Below are 27,277 nucleotides of genomic sequence, written 5' to 3'. Positions count from 1 at the left end.
TTTCTGTTTTTAAATCATGTTAAGTTATTTAGGCATTTTATAAAAATGTGTTTACTACACCATAATTACCCTTGTAATATTCAGCACCGCCCGAACATTTTTGTTTCAACTTTTGAAAACTTTTGTTGTTTGACCTACTTTGAATTTAAATATTAAAACGGTTTCGAATCATCGCGAGGTTAGCAACAGTAACCGAGGTGACGTGGCATGATTAGCGTGGGATTACTGTAGCATGATTTTCCGGGCGTCACAATAAGCCTTGCAAGCATTGTGACTAATGAGTTAGTTGCAAGATAATGTATTACGGAACGAGTAAAGAGACTTGCCGGTAATGAGATTGAACTAGGTATTGAGATACCGACGATCGAATCTCAGGCAAGTAACATACCGATGACAAAGGGAACAGCGTATGTTGTTATGCGGTTTGACCGATAAAGATCTTCGTAGAATATGTAGGAGCCAATATGAGCATCCAGGTCCCGCTATTGGTTATTGACCGGAGATGTGTCTCGGTCATGTCTACATAGTTCTCGAACCCGTAGGGTTCGCACGCTTAAAGTTAGATGACGATCGATATTATGAGTTTTGTGTTTTGATGTACCAAAGGTAGTTCAGAGCCCCGGATGTGATCACGAACATGACGAGGAGTCTAGAAATGGTCGATACGTTAAGATTGATATATTGGAATGTTATATTCGGACACCGGATGAGTTCCGGGGGTTATCGGATAAATACCGGAGAAACTGGGAGGTTACCGGAACCTCCCGGGTGGCTATTGGGTCTCATGGGCCCAAGTGGTGGAAGAGGAGATGCGGCCAGCTAGGGGCGCGCGGCCCCCCTAGCCCAAACCGAATTGGACTAGGGGGCCGGCCCCCCTTTCCTTTTTCTTCTCCTCCCCTTCCTTCCCCTCTCCTACTTAGACTAGGAAAGAGGGGGGAATCCTACTTGGAGTAGGATTGCCCCCCTTGGGCGCACCTCCTCCACTTGGCCGACCCTCTCCTCCCCCCTTTATATACGGTGGAGGGGGGCACCCCATAGACAACAATTGATCTCTTGATCTCTTAGCCATGTGCGGTGCCCCCCTCCACCATATTCCACCTTGATAATATCGTAGCAGTGCTTAGGAGAAGCCCTGCATCGGTAGCATCATCATCACCGTCACCACGCTATCGTGCTGACGGAACTCTCCCTCAAAGCTCGGCTGGATCGGTGTTCGAGGGATGTCATCAAGCTGAACGTGTCCTGAACTCGGAGGTGCCGTACGTTCGGTACTTGGATTGGTCGGATCGTGAAGACGTACGACTACATCAACCGCGTTGTGCTAACGCTTCTGCTTTCGGTCTACGAGGGTACGTGGACAACACTCTCCCCTCTCGTTGCTATGCATCACCATGATCTTGCGTGTGCGTAGGTTTTTTTTTTGAAATTACTACGTTCCCCAACAGTTTGAGGTGCTTGAAGCTCGTTGGGGAATTGTTCGCGAAACTGAAATGATGTGGGAATCAGAAACTTTATGGCAGCTGATGACATGTTGTGTTATTTTGCACAATATGATTGTCGAGAATGAGGGTTATGGTGTAACTCAAACCAATGATTGTGAAGCGCATGGAGAACACGTTCAAATCCCGGAAGATCAAAATGGAAATCAGCTTATGAACTTTGTGCATATGCATCAGAACTTTTGAGATCATCAGGTGCACACACTACTCAGTGATCTTGTAAAGCTTATGTGGACCCACAACGAAAACTAAAGAGCTAATGTTTGAGTTGTGCACTTAAAATAAATTTTATGTAAGAACTAAATATTTTTGGTACCAATATTTGTTATTTACGTGCGACATTAGCGTGTATGATGTACGTGCATGAATTTGCATGTATTTGAGAGTTCGAGTTTGAGGTATGTGACTGTCGGGCACGACATATGAGGGGTTGTTCGGCTGCATCCGCGAGCGTGTCTGGGCGTATAGAGTGTGCATGTCGGATTTGCCAAGTCCAGCCATAGATGCTCTAAACTCTAATACACCATCTAAATTGTTCCCTCGACTAACAAAATCATCTTATCCCAAAGATTTGAATGCCATTTTACTTTTATGTATGAGTGTGTTTGTAAGGACATGTGATATTATTTAATAGATGGCATTAAGCATTTAACACTGCATATTTCATGGTCATCAGTCACCTTTATAAAATCTATACTTTACTCACAAAATCTATAAAATGTATCTTAAATTAATACTCCAGAAAATTAATGTATAAATCTTTATAAAAAAAATTTAGGCCATGAAATAAAAATAAAATAGTTAAAATTAGGCAATTTTATTAAAAACTAAATTGTTGGTGTTCTAGAATTTTGAGTTTTCTAGAAATTGATGATAATCATGAAGATATGTTTGGCATTGCGGCCCAGGTATAGGTGACGAATCGTTTAAATTTGTTTCTGAACATTCAGCACTCACGAATCACTTTGAGGTTTTTCTTAAAACACTAGAGGACAGAAGTTACACGATATTAGTTGGAGGAATAAGGGCATCTCCGAGGCCAACCCTCAAACGGCAACATAAATTTGGAAAATTAATTGAAGTGTTGTATTCCCCTCTTCGAGAGGAACACAAAAGAAAGGTTCCCCCCATGGGCCTGAAAACACTAGTATTGATTGCTCAAGCTGTTCAAACTCTAAACATTGTGACAAAATTAATAGAAAGCTTCACGAGGTTGTCTCAGAACAAAAAAGTTCAGCACTGAGCTGTAGCTGGTTCTCGACGATTTTCCTCCGATATTTTTCTTTTATGTTTTATACCGAATTTTCTTCTGAGGTTTTTATTTTCTCCCTTTTTCTAATATCAATTTCTCGTTTCCTTTTTTCGTAATACAAAAACAGTTTTTTATATTACATGGATCTTTTTTAAAAAATATGATTTTTTTAATAATAAATAAATAAATATGGTTTTGCAACAGCGCATATATAAATCTTTCAAAAAGTCTGAGCCAACAATTTTTTTACCGATATCCGAGCCAGCGGCTGCTTTTTTTTAAGGGGAAAAAGCCAATTTATTCATCAAATTCCACAGAGTGTGGGATACAAGTCGGAGCCTGGGGTTGGCCTAACCAGATGTGGCGCCCCGGCCCTAGTGAGAGTGAATATTTGGCAAGTTTATGTGCGTCTCTATTAGCCGCACGACCTTCAAACACAAAATTACAGGAAAAAGAAGAAGCTCTACTTTTAATCTCTTGAACAATTGCAGCGTTCCTGCCCCTATGTGCTTTTGAAATATCATTGACTACTTGCTTAGCATCGGAAGCCATGATCAGATTGTTAAGGTTGAGATCTTCCGCCAGCGCAAGTGCTTCTCGACATGCAATTGTCTTCAGAATAGCCGGGTCGTCCACTCCAGCAATGACCAATGCCGAACTCCCCATGTAGTTGCCTTGATGATCTCTGCAAACCGCAGCGAGCTGGGTTTTTTTTTTCGAATATGGCAGCTACCTGGGCTGGCCCATGAATAGAACCTCCCGGAGGAGGAGCAACTAATGAGCCCAGTTCGCACGTTGAATGGGTCGCATCTCACACCGAGTACTATTTTTAGGCCCATAAGCGGTGCTGCTCTCGTCCTCTCTTCTCCCGTCTATCTCTCGTCCTCTCTTCTCCCGTCTATCTCATTCCCCCCAACTCCTCCTCCACCATTCCATTCCCCCCGAACCCTCGCAAGGATCGTCGTCCTCCTCCTCCTCGACAAGGTGCGCGCTCTCCTCCTCCGCCCCCTGTCACGCCTCGCCACGTTCTCGATCGATGTTTGCGATCTGCTCACGTGACTCGAAACCGCGGCGACGTGATGCGATGCGCAGGCATGCCGTCCGCGCGCGCGGTTTGTACCTTGTTGGTTCATAGGCGATGCGTGACCTAACCTATCGCGTGATACGTTGATCGCCGCCTGCGTCTGGGATCTAATCGACATTGGTTCGACGACCCCCGGCGCCGGCCGGCCTGTAGGAGCTTAGCCGCTGGGCCGCTGGTACCGTTCGTCCATGCGTGATTTCTGACCATCTGGGCACACATGGGATTCTGGTGCCACGCATCCCTGGCGCGATCTCAAATCCTTGGAAATTAGAACGGGTGGACACATTTTGATTTGGAATGGCATTGCCAGTCTGGTACATGCATGACGACGCTGGTGGATGCAGGGTATACAATTAGTAGTTAATGTTTGTGTCCAAGTCGCAGAAGCGTAATCTTTGAGTATATGTTGGCATTTTGTTGGACAGAATTTCATTTTGTAATGTGCGACTGGTTCATTTCATACTTAGCACGCCTTCTTCTTTCCGATCTGACGATATAAGGTTCAGTCATGACACCAGCCCTTGATATCATGGATTATACTCGAATTTCCCGTTACATATATGCTTATTAGTTCTATCTCAATATCTGCATAAGACATTATCGTTTAAAACATTTTGCTACAAGATGTCATAGCTCCGTTTCGCGTGATGCACTAATGCAGATGACGGAATCACCGTTTTTGCCGCGTGAAAGGCTTTTTAAGCAGCAGCAGTATTTCCAGAGCTTGAGCAAGCACACTCACCTGAAAGGGCGTTACGATGCGATCACCTCCGTTGGCATCCCCCTCGCGCTCGCTGCATCAAGCCTATTCATGATTGTATGTTTGGAGCTTTGTCTGTTCATGATCAATGATTGTAATTGTTTTTTCTGTTCTCTTGTTTCCGTTTAGCTGGTGACGTGTATCATGTTGTGCGAATAGGGCCGTGGTGTCTACAACATGTCTCACGGAATCGGGAAAAAGGAGTGACCTTGAGTGGCATTGCTGTCGGCTCAGTACTTTGACATGGGAGCGGTTCTTTGGAAGGATTTTGCTGTTCGAAGGTTATGAGCCGGTGACGTTTTTTTAGTTGCACAAATTAATAATGCTATCAAAGCTCCATCTGTGGGTGCATTTCTAGTTCTCCTTTCGTTGGTTTTGTGGGCACCTGGTGTCAGCGAACCCATGCTGAATTGACAGCAACAATGTTCAACAGTTTTGTGGGCAATGTTGCTATGTGTTCTCTTTTAACCTGTGGTATACTCGTATAAGTCTTTCAGGCGATCATGGTGTACTTTATGTTTGATCTGTATGCAAGCTAGTTCATGCACATTTCAAGCTGAAGCGCTGTTGGGCCCGGTTCAGTCTTGCATGAGCCTGTGGACATGAAATATATGACGTTTAAACAGTTCAAAATATATTTTATAATATTTTTAAACAACTACAACAGAGTCCCATCAACAACTCAGGTAACGATAACATCAGTAACCAAATCTAGAGCTCCTTGTCATCGTCATCATCATCGTCGTCGTCGTCATACTCGACAAAGGCCTGTCCCGCGGCCATATCATCATCCTCCTCGTCGTCGTCATACTCAACAAAAGCATGTCCCGTGGCTTCATACTGCCGAAGGATGTCGTCCTCGCAGTCCCGCGCCGCCTGCAGGGACTTGAAGAGGGCGACAACGGAACGGCGATAAGCCTCGCGGATCTCAGGGTCGACGGCGGTCCAGCTGTCGATACGCTCGTGGTCGACCGGGCGGATGGGCTTGCGGGGCGGGAGCGCCATGAGCGAGTTGATGTACTCCTGTCTGACCATAGTTGCCATGTTTCCGGTACGGTGGGAGCAAGGAACGGGAACGAGGGACGAGAGTCGGTGGCTGAAAAAAATAGGGTACAACGAGGGTATACATCTCTTAGACGAATTTTTTATAGTGAGGACGCGATCCAATCCATTTGGATACGATGAACCCGGTACGGTATCATGGGTCGAGGAACGCAGTTTTTGAAGAACGACGACTCCCTGACGGTCAGCATTCCTTGTTGTTAATGGATCCCTTGCAATTAATGGACTTGAGGAAGAATGAGGAGTTCTTGAGAAAAGAAACGACATCGTGAGTAAATTATGCCTCACGTTTTGGCTGTTGGATCCTGAAACCTGAATCGAGGAGCAGGCTGCGGGGACGCCGAATCTTCATCGAATCGTACCGAATCCGACCTCGTTCCCGAATCCGATTCCGGGTCGATGAATCGGGATCGAGGGACGGCCTACCGTTCCCCGTTTCCGGCTACTATGTGTCTGACCAGCTTCATCTTCTTCCCGTTCTTGAAGACGATCACTCTCCCCTTGTCATTGGCTCCAGCCTTCGGCGCCTCCTCGGCTTTCGTCACCGCAGCCTTCGGTTCCGCGAGATCCGACTTGCTGAAGTCCATGGCCTCCAAGCTATCTACGGATGTGGATGTGGGTATGTGGCGGAGGCTCTTTGATTATGGTGAACATAGAGCGGGAACTGGGTTATTTATAGCTTCTCATCCGGGTACCGAGTCGGCCGGGATCGTGGGTCTTTGAATTCTCAGGTGCGTTCTTTGTCTCCGATCCGGCTCGGGAGTCCGGAGTGCGCAGGCCCGGTGATAACCAGCCCTCGGCCGTTGTAGATGGGCCAACTGGGCCTACCGCCATACCCCTTCCAAAAAAAATCGAGAAGCACTAACGTGTGCAGATGGGGCGGTCGATGGCGCGTGCCACGTGGGATCGCTAGAGACAAAAAGAGATCGTTGGGAGAAAAGTGTTAAGAATAGAATAGTTGCTTATTAATTAAGCTAATTAGGATTAAGTTAATTGTTAGATAGGTTGCTTGGTTCTCAAGCAACCATGTACTTCCTTGGTTCTCAAGGCAACTATGTAATTCCTTGGCTCTCAAGTAACTATGTTTTTACTTGACCGCCAAGCACCATGTGTACTTCCGCCTGGGTATAAATACCCCACTTCTATCATCAATAAAGACTGATGGATCATCTTTCATTAAACTCTCTCGTTCTTTACTTTTCACTCAAAACACGTTATCATGCACTTTGCTCTCCTATCGAGCGATTTGGCCGGACAAGAGAAGAGCAGAACATCATTGCAGAGGATGAAGAACACATCTTGTTGATAGGAAAACTAATAGTATATATGCGCTCACACGAATCTCACGAAGAATTGATCATTCTTGAACTACAAACAAAAAGAGCAGAACAAGAAAAGGCTCACATCCGCGCAGATCGACGGCGCGGAGGATATGGCCATGGCCGACCACCCTCTGCAGCGACACCCTCCGGCCGGCACGCGCACAGAGTCTCATCGTTGCAGCCCGCTGCGGGACAGGAGGCAGTGGCGCGCATCGGCGCAACGACGCTCCCCTCGGCCTGGCTCCTCTCGGCACGAACGCCTAAAACAGCCATAAGAGAAATCGATCAGGAAACACTAATTCCATTTAGTAATTAAGTATTTGTTTTCTTCCAGTGATCTCGAAATTAACTGCATTTTCTGCACCACATAGTGCATCGCTTCATCCGAGCATGTGAGCATGGCGAGATGAATAGGTGGCTGAAGCATCAACCGGAAGAAATCCTTGATCAGGAAGAGAAAGCTTCAATCAAGAACGTATCATCCAGTCATGCAAAGGGAAGAAGAAGGTACCATGTCTTTTTCTAATTTCTTGAACTGGAACTAGCGGCCACTGCTGCTCGCCGTCTCGCCGTCTCGCCATCACTGTAGCGGCAACAACCTCGTCGAGGACGGTCGCAGAAGCATCAGTCCTCCGGGCGCGGCGGACACCACAGCCACGACACGCCGCTCCTCCGAGCGGGCCTCGGCCCGGCTCTCCACAGAGCAGCCGCATCACGCGGTGGAGGTGGCCCGCGCTCAAGTCCGAGCAACGGCGGCGTCCTCGCGTACGAGGTTTGGTGGCGCCTGGATCCTCTCCCTGGCCCGGCGAGCCCTCGTGTCCGCCGCCGACGGCGGTAATTTTCCCCTCAGGAACCGCACGAGAAGAAGATTGGGGCAACCTTATCCATTCTGGCGATTTTCGGTTTGGTTCTCCAACTTCCTAGTATTCACATATTAGTATCTATAGTACATCTTCAGGCCACAGACTATACTGTACTTTACGTCTGTGCAACTGGGATTTCTGAAATAATTTTTCAGGCCGTAACAACTACAGATTACCCAACAGACTTTCTTCTTGGATCCTCAGATCTAATTATTATGGAGTTCAATCTATGTATCGTATTTACTATATGTAAATGATTATTCTAGACAAATTTTCTAGAATCTGTTACATGTTAAATCTGTTTGTTTTTCAAGCAATCCATATAACATGTTTATTTTAGTGAAACAATTATGTTTTGCAATTGAATTTGTTTCTCTCTCTTGCAAATCTTGGCGTAAATCCGAAACAAGGATTACGAGGTGTCATACTTAATATGACTACATAAAAAAATGTGAATCACAAGGTATTGATGGTATCTACTGCACAATTTGCAGATTATCCATCACTACTGTGAGGTCTACGTCTTGTCATTTTGATAAGATGACTACCTTCGATGTGCTCTTCGAAATATAAATGTGACCAGCCCAAATTTTATTTGTGAATCACAAGGTATTGGTGGCATCTACTGCACCACTTGCAGATTATCCACCACCACTTTGAGGTCTACATCTTGTCTTTTTAACAAGATGACTACCTCCTAGGGCTCTTCCAAATATTAATATTATATGTGACTACCTCAAGATATCATAAGGTAATACTGGCATCTACTGCAAATTTTGCAGACTATCCACTATTACTACAGGGTGTACATCATGTCACTTTGATAGATGATTACCTTCAAAGTGATTTCATACATTTTGCATAACATAAGGTAATAGAATTATGAACATCTACTGACAAAAGTCAGGCTATGTTTCTATTACTGCGAGATCTACACCGCATCCGGTGATTATCTTCAAAGTGTTATTCTATATAAATTGAGGTCTACACATATGAGTGTATAGCATTAGCTATTATAAAATTTGCTCCTTTGAAGCAATTATTGTTGTTCACTAAAATTATTTACTATCATAGTAAAATAATAATAATATTGATCTTACATGTTAAAATGGCATTTTTCTTCCGGTATCAATTATTTAAGCATCATTTTGCTTGAATAAGTTGTGGAAAATTACACAAATATTACTATTTGTGATGATATTGTGGTCCATACATCAAGGTGGAGACCATAATTTATAGCAAAGATTGAGTGTCTGAAGCACTATCACAAGATCCACATCATTTTTTTTGGTTGTTATTTTGTAGTGACTAACCCCCTGTTCTAAAAATGCCATGGCTATTCTCTTGATAGCTAAATATGTACATATTCATTTTATATGTCGCAAACTTCACTTAGATCTCAAACTAAGTACATTATGGATGAGTATTTATTCACTTTGAATATTTTCCTTAAGAGAAACACGCTGCCATGAGCACATCACGAATGATCACCCATTCGTTTTTCAAGACCCCAAGTCTATTGCATCTCACAACTCTGTCACTTAATCAACTTCAAGTTGAGATCTGTGATCAAATATTTTCCTATATAAAGATCTAGTTGAAAAGCCCTTAATGCACTTTACATCCTCTTAAGATGGTACTACCATTTTTTATGATCAAGAAACATGGAATTTCTTAAAATCATCAGATTCACCCAACATGTGCTATACCATAATTTGAAATTCTTGCTAGAACCGAGAATACTATGCAAGTTAGTGGTAACAAAAGAGAACCATGAGGAATTCAAAGTAAAGTGGAGGATAATAGACAACCAAAGATAGAATTATCTCTTAATAGGAATCGTTAATTTTCAAATGATCAAAGGACAACTCTCAAGTTTGTCAAATGTGTGGTCGTATAAATATTGTACCTATGATTACCAAACCCTCAAACATATGGTCGAACCACACCACAAATTTATTAAAAGGCCAATAAGTTCAATGGGATAAATTTGAAAATTTGCAAATAACAACCAGATTCTGGTAAAGGATTGTTCTCAGAATCTTCATCAGAAGGAGGACCACAATCTAATGTAGAAAATGGAGGATAAACTCATTTGCACATATCAGAGACCTCGGGTGATCTCCTAATTATCCCAACATATTATTAGCATATACTTGTACTACTACATGTAGTAAAATGTCCAATATCATATCCATTGGATACAATATTCGATAATTTTGTATGTATGTTTCAAGTTGTACTCAATATTGTTGCGTACACAATGATTTTCTAAGTATTAATGAATTAAATATTAGGCTTGATAGCCTTAGCCATCCTGGTTTGGGGATGATTAGAAAATTATTTGACAATTCTGTTGGTCACAACTTATCAAGTTACATATTTTCCCAAATCATCAGATTTTATGTGCACCGCATGTGCCATAGGGGAAATAAGTTTTAAGGCACTCTCACCTTAAAATTCTAAGCATGCCACTTAATTATTCTCCCTTGAACACATTCAAAAGATATATGCGGATTGCTTAACCATTATCTGGGGTAATTTAGATACTTCATGGTACTCATATACACATTCACAAAATGTCTTCAAGTGTGTCTCTTATCACACACAACCATGATCTTACCCAATAAATTGCTTGACTCATCAAAGTAGGAGCAAATTCTCCTGAAATAAGAATAAACCCATTCGAATGGACAATGTCGGGGAACTCATTTCATGACTATTTTGTAATTGCATTCAGTACTCTATATACATACCCAGAATGGTTTAACTAAATTTCTTATCAAAGATAATCAAATGACTTACATGACCACTCTTAAAGAATTGTAAATTTATCAGCCTCTTGCTGGACACATACGGCCTTACACACCGTAAGTATGATCTAAATCATAACAACTGCATATCATACTATTTTCCCCTTGTAGTAACTACGTGGAAATCAACAAAGTATTTCCCATCTGCGATAATTCGGTTACATACTGATATCACCACTCCAGCATACATCAAAGGGCACTCACAGAAAATTAGGGATCTATGTGAGGAATAACAATTTATCCGTCACCCAAAAATTATCCATAGCCCGTATGCTGATTGCATCAGCAATAAGGATATTTTCGGCATTAGGGGAGATAAGTACCACAAAGAATGCCGAGAAATAAATTAGAAATGTTATTGACATTCAATCCTTATAACCACGTACTCAAAGAATCTGAACTAGAAGTTTAGAGAATCATATATTTGCAACACATTGCAAATCTGCCACATACATTTACTGATAACAAGGTGTCACTGAATTCTATATTCCTGCAGTAAAGTGTCAGAAAGAGTGGAGGTACCTGATAAACCACTCTTCTCCCCAAATGAGAGCAAGAGGGGGAGAAAATCTGACAACACGAGATATAACTTCTCATATGCTTCCGCGGAAACAGAGGAAATCAAATCATCAACCAGTAAATGTAATTCAACATCAAGTTGAAAGACACCTCACTGGATGCTCATAATCCAAAGCCCGACATAAATGTGCACAAATGTTTTGGTGCCGGGACATCGAAACACCTTGACTCCACTTGTTGTAGGAAATCACAAGGAGTTAAAAAGGAACAAATATATTATCCACAAACTTCAATGATTCCATCAGAATCATATAAACTAAAGACTACATTTGTCGACATATATTTCTTCTCAAATTGCTAAAACCTTTTGGGCCCTGAACCAAAATCCATGGTAGAGTGCCTCTTGCACTCATATTGGTTCACATAAAAGGAAGCAAGTAATGAAGAATAGCACTCGCTCTGCAAACGAGTGGTATTTACCGCAGTAATACCTACTCCTCATAAGTATCTTCCACATGGAATACAAAAAACTTCTCATTCATAGATAAAGTCAATGAGGTGGTGAGAAAGCGAGGCTTGTAGCAAAAGGGTTCACGCAGAGACCCGACATCAATTACGATGTAACATACCCTCTTGGTATGAGTGGAATTATGTTTCGATACTAAATATCATTGGCAATAAAAATAATAATATTATCCATGCAGTTGATGGATGAAGTGGCTACATACTCATATGAGTCACTTATTTTGGAAGTCCCTATTGAAGTCTCTGAAGGGCTTATACTTCCAAATCCAAAAGCAAATCGCAACAAGTTTTGTGTAAAACTTCATAAGTCACTCTATGACTTGAAATAGTCGAAAATCATATGGTACTACCGACTAAATGAGTTCCTTCTTCAAAAGGATTACTCGAATAATGATGATTGTTTATGTGTTTAATAAAGGAATCCCAAATTTGATATCCTTTCATCACCTCAGTGTATATTGATGACCTCATCATCAATGTCTATACAAGACCTAAACATACACATAATCATCTCTAGACGGGAAATTTGGATTTAACCAAATTTAGCTTACAACTTGAGCATTCTCTCAAGAATACATACCAGTCTACATATATCCAAGACATGTACGAGAAGTTCAATGTGGATATATCATACCAATAAAAGACATGTAATATGGTCATAGTACCCCTGATAGGGTACAAATCCATTCATACCTAGGGGTGATAATGAAGTGATATCAGGACCTGAAGTTCTATATCTCACTAATGTCAATGCACTCATATCATTGCAAACTTCGTCAGGCCTGACACTATATTTGCTATCTTTGTTCAGAGTGCAACCCCTAACAAAAGGTATATGGTTGATATAAGAAATATTAGCTTATATCTCAAACTCACAATAAATCTTGGACAATTCTATCAGGAAAATAAAAATATGACCGTAATATGATGTAATGATATTGGCTCCTTATTTGATCCCAACAATGCCATACCAATGACTAAATTCACTATAATAGTCTTCTCATGAAAGTCATCTAAATATACTTTAACGACTATTTCCACTTATCATTCTTTAAAAGCATTGCAAAATATGCATGGTTCAGTAGAATGATTAACCACACTCGAAATCATGTGGTTGAAATTCATCAGAATCACATAACTTGATTTTATCAAGATTCTACCACTTGTGTTACTCAATACCTACAGGTTATATGAAGAGCAATATCATAAAGCACATTGCTTGAAATCACTTATCCTTACGAATTACAGAAAGTGAGGAAACAATTTGCAAACAAAATATTGTGAAAATCCTACAGATTATTCACAATGCCATGGTCATGTCAATGCAATTGGTATGACACATCCCCTAGATTTGCAAACTTCAGGGGGAGTAATCTCCAAAACTATAACCTGTTAACAATTGTAAGATTGCATATGTTGTACTCTTTTTCCCTTCATGAGTTTTTCCCTAATGGTTTCTCATAAAAGGTTTTTAACGAGACAATATAAACACAAGTGCCCTTATATGTCATAAACTTTCTCCTTATATTTTTCCCACTGGGTTTTAAAGGAGTTTTCAATGGCATATCATATCGCACTCTTTTCTCTTATGAGTTTTCTATCAAAGTTTCTCATAATGGTTTTTAATGAGGCAATATCTTATCAAAGATAATACGTCATACTTTCTATTTTCCCTATCGGGGTTTTTAAAGGAAGTCCTCAAGACATATTAATTGTTCTCTAAACTCATCAATGATTTTTCTCCTTCTTCAAAGGTTTTTCTCATATGAGTTAACAAGAGACAATAATCATTATATGTTGCATCATTTTCTCCTTATTATTTTTTCCCACTGGGTTTAAAGGAGTTTTAGCAACATATCTGCACTATTCTCCTCATATTTTTCCCACAGGGTTTTTGGAGGAGACATTCAAGATTATTCAAAGAATTTGTCAAGATGATGGATGCACCAAAGAAGAGGCGTTGTACAAGGGGGAGTGTTAAGAATAGAATAGTTGCTTATTAATTAAGCTAATTAGGATTAAGTTAATTGTTAGATAGGTTGCTTGGTTCTCAAGCAACCATGTACTTCCTTGGTTCTCAAGGCAACTATGTAATTCCTTGGCTCTCAAGTAACTATGTTTTTACTTGACCGCCAAGCACCATGTGTACTTCCGCCTGGGTATAAATACCCCACTTCTATCATCAATAAAGACTGATGGATCATCTTTCATTAAATCTTTACTTTTCACTCAAAACAAAAAGAAAACGCGTCATGAGCGGGGACAAAAGAGAGGGACAGAGTGCTCTCTTTTTCCTCCTCTCGCATCTCGTTGTTTCCACCCCGACTGGCGGCTAGGGTTCCCGTCGGCGCCGCCACAGCCGCCGCTACCATCCTTGCTCCGCCATCTATGGCCACCAGAGAAGGCGCCCTTCTGAGACCCGCTCTTGTTCAAACCTTCTCGTCTTGGCGTCAAGGCGTGCTATTCTGCCTGGCTGCCTTGGTGGTTGCAGATGAGGGGGAGGAAGGGATGGCATCGAGGTGTCGATGGAGGCCCTAGCTCGAGGCGGCGAGATGCAGAGATGCGGGGTGGTGCGGATGGAGAGGCAGCTTCAGATCCGCGCGCAGCCGCCCGCACTCTCCTTCCTCCGCCGCCTTCCCTGTGGTCAGGTCAGTGCCGCCACCACTGCTCCATGCCTCGTGCCGATCCAATTCGCCTCATATTCTTCGTGTGCGGTGACTGGCGCAGCTCCGTCTTCTCCCCGCCCTCCATCCTCATGTGTTCAGCAGCAACCCTAGGAGGAGCTCGAGCCACATCGGTGAATGTTCTCTGCTAGGTTTGGTGCTACTACTCCGTCTTCGATCCCAACCATCTCGCACGTTCCCGAGATCGTCGTCTTCCTGGCCGGGACCCCTGGTGAGAGCCTCTCTCCATGCCCCAACTTCCTAAGCACATACGTATCTCCTAATGGTGAATCTTTGACTGAATTTGTTACACACGACGTTTACTGAAACTGTTGTGGTCTGAAGAACAGCTTACTGAAATTGTTCTAGTCTGAAAAACAGTTATCTGAATCTGTTGAAGTCTGAAAGTGTTAGTGTGAGCTGTCTGCAACTGTTGTAATCTTGTAGACAGAGTAGGTCAGTTGATTCATCTCTTTTCAGCCTTAACAGAGAAGATGGTGATGATATCCATTTGACTTAGCCCATTTTGCTTGTGTTTGAATAATCTCTGAACAAAATTCAGGTTCCAACAGTGGTAAATTAAATCTTGTTACTGCACATGATTTGTATTCAGGTTTTCTACATGACCCGTCGTAATATTATGATACATTCTGTTAAAACCTGGCAATGGTCTGAAACTACTGTAGTCCTATAGAAAGTAAAAGTAGTTGGATGGGAATAGTGTATTTATCAAAGCTAGTTGGACATCCCTGTTCTTGATTAAGATAATTCAGTTCGTCCATTCCATATGTTTGCGGCTAGTAGAAATTATGGAAGCTAAAAGGCCAAATCAAGCTCAGTCATCTCATTTTACCGCTAGTAGATTTCAGACTTTTATTATGTTGTGCGCACACACACATACAACGCGTTCGGCACAGTCGCGGCGGCGGCACTGTCGGCTACTTATCTGTACTCCTCACCAGAGTTTGAAGTGGTAGAGTGAGCTCGTTAGCATGGCATGAGAAGTGGTATTTGATAAAATAAAGCATGTCAGATCAGGTCACTCCTTAGTACTTGTATGGTTTATTCACGTGTGATGCTCCTCTTTGGCCATTTGGCTGAGTGAGTAGAACTAGACGAAGTAAGGGCCGCGTGAACTGCACGGCCATTTGTGCTGAAAATTAAGTGGGCGCTGGTTCAGCAAGCAACGACCCAATGTGTCAGTCTATTTCAAAAAGAAGAGGTCCTGTTGGTTCAGTAAGCAAAACACTCGAGAGGTCCCTGTCTATTTGAGAAAAAGGAAAGTGCAACAAAAATGTCAAACATCGCGTGCATGGACTGGATTAATCTTCTGGCCTGCATTCCAGCATTTACCTCAAATTTTGACCAGGATGTATGACTTTGTTAAACAGCAATGTCCAGATTGTGCAGTTTAGGTGTGCATCAGTTTTGTTTTCATCAGGCTTTACTTACTTCAATTTAGTTTCATTTTCGCATTACTTCTTTTCGACATGGGTTGGAGTGGGAGCTATGATATTCTCTTTTGACGATATACGACTATTTGAAAGAGTATAAGCAAATAATTATATTTAGTACAAATGCGATAGGGGACATGTGTTTGAACTTCCTCTGATTTTGAGAGAGTTTAGCCACTCCATATATTTCCTCTCTGGCAAGTCATTTTGCCTATGATATATTGTATCCCTTTCTTTCTAACCTGAAAGTTAGCATGTCAATTTTAAATTAATTAGAGCTCATTTCTTCGCATGGTTCACTGATCCATACTTAAAAAATGAACTTCCATTTAGTTCATAATGTGTTCTTGGCTTCTTCATAACTGGAAATAAGTGTCCTATGTTTCTGCGTTTAATGCAGTTTCCCAATCGTAGATTTTACTGATGAAATAAATACGTCGAAAGGGGATTTGACATGTTACTGACTAAGGAGATAGCGCCAAACTTTTGTATTGATTATGTTGCTATTTTCATACTTCAGTCAAGTTCTTGCCTTATGTGATGGGCAGGTTAGTTTACACTTCCTGAATGCCTCCGTATTCTGTTATGGCACTATTAAAACTTCTATCCCATAGGGCACACAACATTCAGAGGGAAATTTGTCTGTTCTTAATACCTTGCTTGTCCATACGACTATTGGCTTTTGTTGCCTGTGTAGTATTTTTTAAGTGTTTGTAAATCATATATATTCTGTAAATTGTATATTTTTTAATATTAAGGAACCCAATTTTTGCGTCTCCAATTGTAAAACTGACTCTCTCTGGAATTAGGAGATTAACTCATTATATGCACAATTTAACTTCTAAATTAATCTCCTTTTACATGTGGTTTAATTTCAAAATACACGCAGTGTAGATACGACTAAATATGTATTGCACACAATGGAAAATATTTGATATCATCGATTTCTTTGGATGGGGTTGACATTTGGGAGATGCTACACCATTGGTAATGACGACGCTTCAGCAACTTACTTAGATTATTGTAATTTCCAAGCATTCAGTTATCCTTCCATATATCATTCTGTACGTTCTGTGCCCGTTGACCAATTATTTGGCCTACAGGCCTACCGTGAGTGTCCCACACCTATTTAGTAGTGTCCCTTCTGCTTACATATTGCAAGCATAGTTCTTAACAGTCCACTTATTCTTGCTGAATGACAGGTTTGTAATTCATGGCATTTGGCGCATCTGCGCTTAAATTCTTGCTGGAATGGTAAACAACGATTCCATTTGGTACATAACTGAACTTGAACACCCATTATGCATCTGATTTCTCTACACTTCAATCATTCATGATTGCTGGGAAGATGAGTTTCATAATCTGCACAAGAAATATGAAAGAAAAGAAAGTCGGACTAGATGTCTCCACCCACGCCTCGACTATCAGCTTATTCTCTGTTCTTTCTTTCCTTGTCCTCTTCTCTCTTCTATAAATTCATCAAATTTGATTATTCTATTTAAGAACTAGATAAAATAGAAATATTCATGTATAGGACAATCATATGTCCTGTTTGTCTTCATAGTGCAGGTGATGTAATGCACCATTTCACAAGTAAGAATGGGACAAAAGCTACTACGCGCGCTCAATAAATTTCATAGTTTTGGATAGAAAAGGGGGAGCTGCATAAGAATTAATTATAGGACAGTTGTATGTTTGGATACAGACACAGAAGGAATGGTATATGAATGATATCATATAAATAAATTGGTGGGCAGAAGTTGGTCTGATTTTATGGGATTAATTAATCCTGTATGTGCTTGCCAATTTTGGTTAGTAAGTACCAGGTAGCAGCTATCTTTTCATAATCCTTCTACCACTTCTTGATGCACATATCTTTTGCTTTCAGGTTACCATCAACAAAATGAAGAAAACCAACAATTTATTTTTGTAGTAAACGGCAATACGATGTGAAGGTATTCAAGAGAATCTGGTCTTATTTTTCTGATCCCTATGGTCCCTGTGAAGCATCAACTATATCAGCATTTTGAAGCTTAGAATGGCTAATGCTGATTGTTTAGAGCTTAGTTATAATGATTTCTTGTGCATCAGGTTATATTGTACAAGTGATTGCAACTGATTTATTTTCAGAGTTATTATTATTTACACGTATAAGTTTAGGGCTGACCTTTTATTTGTCTATGGCAACTACATATCTACATTGTTCCATGTATCAGCGCTTGTATGCACAAGCGTCAAACATATCAAAAACAGGAAAGTAAAAGGGGTGCTTTCCACCTGGCACCGCCCAGCTACCTCTCAGGAGGCCTGCAATAGCGGGCCCCAACCGCTAGTGTAATATGAAGATATATACACATAGAAACACGCAGGATTTTCACTAAAAAACGCAGGATTTTTTACGCGGTATAGACGCAGACGCTCGTACATACGCACATACAAGCACCCCATGAATGCACGCACGCACATCCTACCCCTATGAACACATCTAAAAGGCTAAGCCAGGACATTATCTTGAGATTGACGAAGTCGTCACAGACGTCGTCGTAGTCGACGGGAACGTCTCCTTCCATATAAAATCCCATGAGATGCCAAAACACAGAATCTTACAATGAGTGTCAATGGATGGTGCACGGGAAAAACACATGAGCTTTAGAGGATCGAGAAGAGAGAATAGGGAGATAGTGTGTGAAGATGCATTGGGCCTCTCCAAAGAAAAAATGAAAGAGGTTTGAGCTCATGTTGATATACCTATGGAATGAGGGGCATAGAAATACATTCCATAGGAATTTAAGAACTCCAATCCTATGATTCAAAGGTCTTCCTTATGATTCAAATCCAAAATTCCACAAAAAATGCTCCAATCCAAAGGGACCTTAACCGGTTATACTTTGAGTGGTAGTGTACACCAGCAAAATTTGTCACTCATTCCCACTAAATGTCGCAATCGGACCAAGGGAGTGTTGGTCAGCCAGTCAACCCGACAAATTGTTTTCTTGGTTTATATAGGTTCTAGAAGGTCCTAAACAGGTCATTTGTTTTCCTTTCTTTCATGTTGCTTATCTACTTGTTTACTTCTTATATTATGGTTTTTTGTTTTACTATTTACATTTTGCTCATTATTATTTTTCTGATTTTATTTTTCATATTTTTTCTTTCGGAGTTTTCTTTTATTTTTAAAAAGTTTATGTTCTTCACTAAAAAAATGTCCACTAAGTTTCTCCATTTCAAATATAATTCAAGATTTTTTCCTAAAAAATGGCTATGGTTTTCTATATATGTGCAAGCAAGAAAAAACTGAAAGAAAAGAAAACCAAACCGGAGACCAAGGACGCTACGTAACGAGCGCATGTGCTGAAATGCTGAAAGTACTCTCATGTCACCTAAAGGGGGTGAAATAGGCGTTTTATAAAATTTTACGGATTTGGCTTTATCCTAATGCAAAAATTAAACCACGCGGATACTTTTCAAACACAAATCCTAATAGACTAGCTTAACTAAGTACATCAACAACTTATTATTAAAAAGACAGGCACTTATGGAAACTAGGAATCAAAAGTAGGCAATACAAGTTTACAGAGATATGAAAATTAATGATAAAGCCAAGCACAAGTAAGCAATACAAGCTTACACAAGTTATATCAAAAGATATGACAATGAATGATACAAGTGAAGGAAATATGCCCTAGAGGCAATAATAAAGTTGTTATTTATATTTCCTTATATCATGATAAATGTTTATTATTCATGCTAGAATTGTATTAGCCGGAAACTTAGTACATGTGTGAATACTTAGACAAACAGAGTGTCACTAGTTTGCCTCTACTTGACTAGCTCATTGAATCAATGATGGTTATGTTTCCTAACCATAGATATGAGTTGTCATTTTATTAACGGGATCACATCATTAGATAATGATGTGATTGACTTGACCCATCCGTTAGCTTAGCACAATGATCGTTTAGTTTGTTGCTATTGTTTTCTCCGTAATTTATACATGTTCCTATGACTATGAGATCATGCAACTCCCGAATACCGGAGGAACACTTAGTGTGCTATCAAATGTCACAATGTAACTAGGTGACTATAAAGATGCTCTACAGGTGTCTCCGATGGTGTTTGTTGAGTTGGCATAGATCGAGATTAGGATTTGTCACTCCGAGTATCGGAGAGGTATCTCTGGGCCCTCTCAGTAATGCACATCACTATAAGCCTTGCAAGCAATGTGACTAATGAGTCAGTTACGGGATGATGCATTACGGAACGAGTAAAGAGACTTGCCGGTAGTGAGATTGAATTAGGTATTGAGATACCGACGATCGAATCTCGGGCAGGTAACATACCGATGACAAAGGGAACATCATATATCGTTATGTGGTTTCACCGATAAAGATCTTCGTAAAATATGTGGGAGACAATATGAACATCCAGGTTCCGCTATTGGTTATTGACCAGAGACGTGTCTCGGTCATGTCTACATAGTTCTCGAACCCGTAGGGTCCGCACGCTTAACGTTCGGTGACGATCGGTATTATGAGTTTATGTGTTTTGATGTACCGAAGATAGTTCGAAGTCCCGGATGTGATCACGGACATGACGAGGAATCTCGAAATGGTCGAGACATAAAGATTGATATATTGGACAACTATATTCGGACACCGGATGAGTTCCGGGGGTCACCGGATAATTATCGGAGTGCCGGGGGTTATCGGAACCCCCGGGGGGACTAATGGGCCAACATGGGCCTTAGTGGAGAGAGAAGGGCCGGCCAATGTAGGGCCGCGCACCCTTCCCCTCTAGTCCGAATTGGACTAGGGAAGGGGGGCGGCGCCCCCCTTTCCTTCTCTTCTCTCCCTCTCCTTCCTTCCCCCTTCCTCCTCCTAGTAGGACTAGGAAAGGGGAGTCCTACTCCTACTAGGAGGAACACTCCTCCCCTCCTTGGCACGCCTCCAAGGGCCGGCCGACCTCCCCCTTGCTTCTTTATATACGGGGTAGGGGAGCACCCCATAGACATACAAGTTGATCATTGATCCCTTAGCCGTGTGCGGTGCCCTCCTCCACCATAATCCACCTCGGTCATATCGTCGTAGTGCTTAGGCGAAGCCCTGCGTCAGTAGTTTCATCATCACCATCATCACATCGTCGTGCTGACGAAACTCTCCCTCGACACTCAGCTGGATCGAGAGTTCGTGGGACGTCACCGAGCCGAACATGTGCAGATCACGGAGGTGCCGTACTTTATGTACTAGGATCGGTCGGATCGTGAAGACGTACGACTACATCAACCGTGTTGTCATAACACTTCCGCTTACGGTCTACGAGGGTACGTGGACAATACTCTTCCCTTTCGTTGCTATGCATCACCATGGTAGATCTTGTGTGTGCGTATGATTTTTTTTTGAAATTACTGCGTTCCCCAACAACAAGCTAGCAATCTACTCCCTCCTTTCCGGTTTATAAGGCTCAAATCTCAAATCTCATCAACCAAGGAATTTTATGAGTGGAGGAATTTATCTCGTACTTTACAAAACTATCCCAATTAAACTCATTCATTAATTTGGATTAATTGCAGTGCATGCATGCTTGGCCACTAGATGAGTAGGAACATTACATGCATTGGTGTGTTCATTTTTAATTCTTGCATGCAAAGATTTAATACGCATTGAAAACTAAAAATGAGATGGAGATGAGCCCTCTAAATTGGAATAACAAAAAAGTTGAAATAAGCCTTATAAACCGGAAAGGATGGAGTATATTAGACACAAGATATATCAATAGTAGAAAGTATGAATTGCGAAAAGTAAAGGGACAAGACACAATGGATATGTTCCCGAAGTTTAAGTATCCACCGATACAATAGTCTCCGTTGGTCGGGTGGGTGTTACCATGAAGGTACACCAACACCACAAAGTCTCACTTTCCTCTCCTTGAGATATCACACTTTGAAGATGGCAAGCTGCACAACCACTTCACAAACCCAACGAAATTAACTCGGGCCTCTTCTAAATCTCCCCAAATGGGTCACCGATGACAATCCACCTAACTGTCTAGGAGCGGTGGCTCCAAGAGTAACAAACTCATGAGCTCTCACTCAAACAAATCGACATAGTGAGTGCAAACCGATACAACAAATACAAAGCAAGAAATACATCCAACAAGATGATGATACCTTCCCAATCAAGCTTGGAGACGACACCGTGGGCTGCGACAGTCGCTTCTTGCTTGGAACCGACAAGAGGGCCTCCATCACGACGAACTAGTCATGGTTTGGTAACCACACAAACATTGAGGAAGGTGACATCTGCGCCTTCCACTTCAAGGCAAGGTACCGCCTCTCTTTCACTATCTATCGTTTGTAGACACAACACCGCCAGCCGTAGCTACCACCTATACATATGATCCATGATGATCCTACGGACTCTACCTCTCTTTTGGAGATCGCACGCCTTTTAGAGCATGTTAGACTGATTTCAACCGACGGCTGTACTCTGTGATTCACCTTGTAAGACTACCATCTCTCTGTTAATATAGACCCATTACCTTGATTTGCTTGCTCTACTTTATGAGTGAATACTGTGCTGCTGCAGTTTTATTCCATCTATTCATTTCGTAACAATTGTCGCTCATATGGACTGCATACAGGCATTAACAAATGCATGATTAGTGCGCACAGTACCACAGAGGAGGCATGCCCCAGCCACTAGTATACATGTATAGCTCGCTTGAACCGAACAGACCATCGGTCTAGCTTAGCATCTCTGGTACCAACTGGGCATTGCATAGTCTGAACTGAATACTTAGTTCACTAGAACGGTCCTAGTTCGTCCCTCGGTTAAAATTTGGGATGATAGAGAGAACGGTGCTAGTTCATCTTTGTACAAGCAGAGTACTGAACTTTGAAGCGAACTAGTGAACCGAGCACACAAAGCACTCATGAGATACGGCCTGTATGACGCAACAATTAGAACACATACTCCATGCAAAGTTGCAAACAATAACAACGCAGACCAAACCATAGCCAAAAACCGAAGGCAATAATATCCACCAACAGAAGTAACATAATCCACCTTTTTTGTTGAAAATAACCATGATGATAAATCTATAGAACATATCTTCTAATCAGTTTCACATTTGCACGAAGACTTGAACTTATGAGCCAGAAAGTGCTTGAGATTGGCAGCATGTTCCTGCAGTATGAACATATGATAAACTCATTAAGCTCAATTAAGCAAAAAAAAGCGTAAATGCAACTTATTTGCACAAGTGTCAGTTCTCAGGTTAATAAATCTAGTTTTGTACGATTGTAGGCCTTAGAATTTGAAGGAAGCTGCCATTCACCATCAACATATATAGGTTGGCAGATTGCAGCCGCTTTACCAAACCAGACCCTTGGCACCACATCAGGAAAAATGAAACTCGGGGAAGAGTGAATAGCGTTGCTTTTATCTTAGGAATGTGAGAAAAAGGAAAAATTACATTGTGTACTACATGTGCTGGCATCCACAGGAGCATTCAGATTCACACTTTACTACATGTGTGGAAGAAAATAAGATTCTGAATCCAGTGTGTGGAACTTTCGAATGGAAAAGCATACATTTATGAGCAGCATCAACACTTCAACAGTCATATCACATAATAATGGAAGGATTGCCCTGATGCACATCTATAAAAATATTTAAAATGGAATGTGTCACAAATCAATTGAAAATGAAGATGTCATGATATTTGCTCTCCTATGTGTTACAGAAAATGGAACTATATTTCGACGAATACCAACAACAGAAAATCTGGATGTCTCATCGGTAACTGAACTTAGAAACCGTACAACGTTATCATCACACAATGATCTCATCAGATACCCTAGCAGAACTCTGACAGATAAATTAATTAATAGGACTAGCACGTATGATGGAAACTTCTAATTGTTAAAGGAAATACAATAAAATTAATCATAGCACATCCACATAAAACAAGCATGTATACACTACATATTCAGAAAACCTCTATTTTTCACCAAGTTGTGCATATATATAAGATGGTATTTGATACATTGGTACAAACTAATATCCAGATTCAGTCAAGCATTCACACATAGCCATCGGCTAGCAAGAAGAAATAGAGTTGAAGGCAAAGACAACATCACTTACATGGAGGCAACTGAGTGCCAAGTTTAGCCACTTCCTTCTTCGACCACAAACCACGGAGTCTTGGTTCATAGCATAGAAAAAACTCTCGACTTGATGCATCCTTCAAAACATCGGAGGCAAGGACCTTGATCTCGTCGGATACATCATCCATGCCATGCAACACCTCCATGCACCTTGAGATTGAGTATTGTTGTCCTTGATTTGACGCTTTGTGTTCCATGGTTTCTTCAGTGCTTGGTATCGATGTGGTTCCCTTATATTTCTTCTTGGGTCTTCCACCTTGTGATCCACCATTTCCACTCCCTGATTTTGCATGATCTTCACTTTTTTGCTCGAAAGAAAGTACTGGGGCCTCGTCATCATCATTGTCAATAACAGGATTTGTAATCGAGGCCGTGTTCTTCACGGAGGTAGTTGCCCTCCTGAAGGATAATGGGGCCTTGACATCATCATTGTCAAACAAAGTAGGATTCACAACCGAGGTACTTGCCCTCTTGAAGGATAACAAGGGCCCATGTTCTTCACCAGCCTTCGTGAAGGATAATGGGGCATAAATATTAGGATTCACAAACGAGCGCCTATTCTTGAGAGAGGTAATTGCCCTCTCGAAGGATAACCCGGGCCCATGTTCTTCACCATCCCTCCTAAAGGATAATGGGGCATTGTCACCAATGTTGCCGAAAATATCAGGATTCACAAATGAGCGTTTGTTCTTCAGTATAGAGGTACTTGCCCTCTTGAAGGATAACCAGGGCCCATGTTCTTCGCCAGCCCTCCTGACGGATAATGGGGCATTGCCACCAATGTTGCCAAAAGTATCAGGACTCACAAATGAGCGCCTGTTCTTCAGTACGGAGGTACTTGCCCTCTTGAAGGATAACCTGGGCCCATGTTCTTCACCAGCCCTCCTAAAGGATAATGGGGCATCGTCACCAATGTTGCCGAAAATATCAGGATTCACAATGGAAGGTATGTCTTTCACAGTACTGACAGTCTTATTTGCCCTCTCGAAGGATAATGGGGCCTTGCCTTCATCATCATCACTGTCCAAAAAAGTAATTGCCACCTGGGAGGTTTCTTCTGCAGATCGGGAAGTAGACATACCTGCGAGTTCAGCTCGGCCGTGTGAGCAAACAGCAGGTGAAACACTCTACTAATTCATAACAAACGTACTACTACAAGGCACGAGGATGGATCAAGAAATAGAGCTGCTCGTGTACACATCACATCGTCTGAGGGGTGACCGCTAAACCGTGACCAAATTAGGGTTTGCGTCGTCTTGGTGAATCAAAACAGCGGCTATGCATAGGGCTAATCCTTTCGGCCACAATCACAGCCCATTTTGCTAGAGAGAGAGGGAGAGAGAGACGCACCTAGGTGCCGGGACGCGTCCGCCGTCAGCCCCGGAGCCGAGCAGAGCTGGGCGTCGCGTATCACATGCCACGCTCGCCCTTCGGCAAGACGGCGGCGGGTAGGGATGGAGGGGGGAGCTAGGGCTCACCGCTGATCTGTCTGGTCTGGACCGAGACGGTTCATATATCGGTGGGCGCAGGAGCGCTACTCGGCACCGGTCGACCGGCCAGAGCGCTGGAACGGTCCCCTACGGAACCATAGGATTAGGTATCAGCGCATCTTGTTAAAAGTGATCTAAACACTTTTATATTATTTTACGGAGGGAGTATTAGAACTGTGTGTCTCTCATTTAAAAAATGTGTCTCGGGAAGAATGATTAGCAACAATAATTTTTAAAACTTCGACAATGATTTAGTGTAAAGAGTGTTTACAACGTAGCGACTTCGTCAATCTCAAGATGATGTGTTGGCTCAGTCTCTCGGAAGTACTCATATGGGTAGGATGTGCATGCGTGCGTTTATAGAGGTGAGTGTATGTGCATATATATGAGCATCTGTGTCTATACTGTGTTAAAAATAAAAAGAGGGAAGGGAGGGTTTGTGCGCTATCAACCTCGACATGCATAAAGCTTATGATAGGGTTGAGTGGTCTTTTTTTGAAGGATATTATGCTAAACTGAGTTTCCTGATAATTAGCTAAATTATACAATGTGTATCCATTATTGAATACCGGACTCGGTCTAATATGAAAGAAAGTGAGAGTTTCAAGCATGCGAGGTTTATGACAGGAAAATCCCTTATCTACTTATTTGTTTCTAGTATGTATGGAGCATCCGCCTACTCTATTGATGCACGAAATATTCGTGTGTGTAGATGCCCCACAATCATCAATCTTCTCTTCGCTAATGATTCATGAGAGCTAATATGCACAATGCTAACACTTTGAAGTCAAATTTGGATTTCTATTGTGTCGCTTTCGGGCAGATGGTTTCGGGTGTGTTTGGTTGCAAAGTATTCTCAAGAATACTACAATTTATTTAAAAACTATGGTTTTAAATACTTTCAGGTGTTTGGCTCTAATAAAAAATTATAGTATTATCTATACTCCTATATAGTGTACTAGTAGCACTTCATATAAGCTGTTGAATCTTTCTAATCGAACGGCTCATATTTAGTGGCTTGTGATAGAGAACTACATGGCCACATTGACACTGTTGGATATGTTAATCTGATGGCCCATATTGCAAGGATTCGTTGTGGGCCCCATCCCACTATTGCCTGTCACTCTCGCATGAAATTTATACCACGCACGTGATTCTTCCTTCGCTATCCAGAAATTTCTGGTGAACTCCCGTGAAAAATTTGCACTACGCACAGAGTAATACTAGCAAAGGTACTAGCTAGCAAATAGGCATCATAATCACGATGAGAGAGTGCGAAAAAGCATGCAATGGTGCAGGATAGTATGTGTTACGGTCGAATAGATTTTACTTTCTCTCATATTCGTTTTAGAAATAGTACTACCCGGTTTTTTTTCTTTTGTTTACCAATAATTTTTTTGGACAATTTTGATCAACCAAAAAAGACATAATCAATGCTTGAATAATTATTTTATTCTTCTTTTTGAGTTGAATAATTAATTTATTTGTAATGATAAATACCTTGCAACTTAGTACTCTTTCCATTGCCCAGTTTAGAGCATATTAAATTTATATATGTTTGAGGATTTCAAAATATGTAAAAGCAAGATTACACACATATTAAAGTGTTTACGCCATTTCATTACGATTAATACTGTTAATTTGTGTACGTGACTCTACTCATCGTAGTTTAAATTATATAGATGTGTGTCAGGAGAAAACAACCCCTTCTCATGTGTATTGGTCATACTTGAAAAAAATAACCGAATAAATGCTGACAATATAATTATATTGAACACAATTAATTGCCATAGGCCACCCCTGG

The 27,277-nt window shown here is 41.4% G+C and overlaps 4 protein-coding genes across 11 annotated transcripts; 2 read left to right on the top strand and 2 right to left on the bottom strand.

Moving 5' to 3' along the window:
* Positions 1 to 3,624: 3,624 nt before the first annotated feature.
* Positions 3,625 to 5,156, top strand: LOC123132388 (uncharacterized). 2 transcript variants are annotated; one of them, XM_044552170.1, is made up of 3 exons: positions 3,625 to 3,735; positions 4,497 to 4,652; positions 4,755 to 5,156. In XM_044552170.1, the coding sequence occupies exons 2-3, from the start codon at positions 4,497 to 4,499 to the stop codon at positions 4,800 to 4,802; spliced, it is 204 nt and encodes a 67-aa protein (XP_044408105.1). In that variant the 5' UTR covers positions 3,625 to 3,735; the 3' UTR covers positions 4,803 to 5,156. The 2 variants fall into 2 exon arrangements, with proteins under 2 accessions (XP_044408105.1, XP_044408104.1); XM_044552169.1 differs by lacking the exon at positions 3,625 to 3,735 and having other exon boundaries at positions 4,491 to 4,652.
* A 1,787-nt stretch (positions 5,157 to 6,943) lies between these two features.
* LOC123132387 (uncharacterized) lies at positions 6,944 to 7,898 on the bottom strand. Its single transcript, XM_044552166.1, has 2 exons — positions 7,491 to 7,898; positions 6,944 to 7,239 (listed from the first exon to the last, which is right to left on the bottom strand). Exons 1-2 carry the CDS (start codon positions 7,690 to 7,692, stop codon positions 7,058 to 7,060), a joined length of 384 nt encoding a protein of 127 aa, XP_044408101.1. The 5' UTR covers positions 7,693 to 7,898; the 3' UTR covers positions 6,944 to 7,057.
* A 6,045-nt stretch (positions 7,899 to 13,943) lies between these two features.
* LOC123132385 (uncharacterized) lies at positions 13,944 to 17,984 on the top strand. Of its 6 annotated transcripts, none has more exons than XR_006464675.1 (4): positions 13,944 to 14,347; positions 14,427 to 16,364; positions 17,019 to 17,090; positions 17,705 to 17,984. XR_006464675.1 is itself a non-coding variant. In XM_044552164.1 (4 exons), the coding sequence occupies exons 1-4, from the start codon at positions 14,225 to 14,227 to the stop codon at positions 17,747 to 17,749; spliced, it is 408 nt and encodes a 135-aa protein (XP_044408099.1). In that variant the 5' UTR covers positions 13,958 to 14,224; the 3' UTR covers positions 17,750 to 17,984. The 6 variants fall into 6 exon arrangements, 2 of the variants coding, with proteins under 2 accessions (XP_044408100.1, XP_044408099.1); XR_006464676.1 differs by having other exon boundaries at positions 13,954 to 14,347; positions 14,427 to 14,594; positions 16,217 to 16,364; positions 17,019 to 17,984; XM_044552164.1 differs by having other exon boundaries at positions 13,958 to 14,347; positions 14,427 to 14,594.
* Positions 17,985 to 22,763: 4,779 nt separating this feature from the next.
* Positions 22,764 to 25,528, bottom strand: LOC123130423 (uncharacterized). Of its 2 annotated transcripts, XM_044550323.1 has the most exons (4): positions 25,334 to 25,528; positions 24,952 to 25,064; positions 23,961 to 24,868; positions 22,764 to 23,000 (listed from the first exon to the last, which is right to left on the bottom strand). In XM_044550323.1, coding segments are annotated over exons 2-4 (960 nt in total). In that variant the 5' UTR covers positions 25,002 to 25,064; positions 25,334 to 25,528; the 3' UTR covers positions 22,764 to 22,998. The 2 variants fall into 2 exon arrangements, with proteins under 2 accessions (XP_044406258.1, XP_044406257.1); XM_044550322.1 differs by having other exon boundaries at positions 23,961 to 25,064.
* Positions 25,529 to 27,277: the final 1,749 nt, after the last annotated feature.

The sequence above is a fragment of the Triticum aestivum genome, chromosome 6A (assembly GCF_018294505.1).
Source record: "Triticum aestivum cultivar Chinese Spring chromosome 6A, IWGSC CS RefSeq v2.1, whole genome shotgun sequence".
Taxonomy (NCBI): domain Eukaryota; kingdom Viridiplantae; phylum Streptophyta; class Magnoliopsida; order Poales; family Poaceae; genus Triticum; species Triticum aestivum.
The sequence above is the reverse complement of the archived record's forward strand: the minus strand, read 5'-3'. Positions and strand labels throughout refer to the sequence as shown.

Excerpts from the sequence above, each read along its gene's own strand:
- LOC123132387 (XM_044552166.1), bottom strand. The coding sequence starts at position 7,692 with ATGCGGCTGCTCTGTGGAGAGCCGGGCCGAGGCCCGCTCGGAGGAGCG. Across the intron at positions 7,240-7,490 it reads AGAAATTAGAAAAAGACATG|GCGTTCGTGCCGAGAGGAGC; the intron begins GTACCTTCTTCT and ends TGGCTGTTTTAG.
- LOC123132388 (XM_044552169.1), top strand. The coding sequence starts at position 4,491 with ATGCAGATGACGGAATCACCGTTTTTGCCGCGTGAAAGGCTTTTTAAG. Across the intron at positions 4,653-4,754 it reads CATCAAGCCTATTCATGATT|GGCCGTGGTGTCTACAACAT; the intron begins GTATGTTTGGAG and ends TTGTGCGAATAG.
- LOC123130423 (XM_044550322.1), bottom strand. The coding sequence starts at position 25,062 with ATGTCTACTTCCCGATCTGCAGAAGAAACCTCCCAGGTGGCAATTACT.
- LOC123132385 (XM_044552164.1), top strand. The coding sequence starts at position 14,225 with ATGGAGGCCCTAGCTCGAGGCGGCGAGATGCAGAGATGCGGGGTGGTG. Across the intron at positions 14,348-14,426 it reads GCCGCCTTCCCTGTGGTCAG|CTCCGTCTTCTCCCCGCCCT; the intron begins GTCAGTGCCGCC and ends TGACTGGCGCAG. Across the intron at positions 14,595-17,018 it reads CTTCCTGGCCGGGACCCCTG|GTTTGTAATTCATGGCATTT; the intron begins GTGAGAGCCTCT and ends GCTGAATGACAG.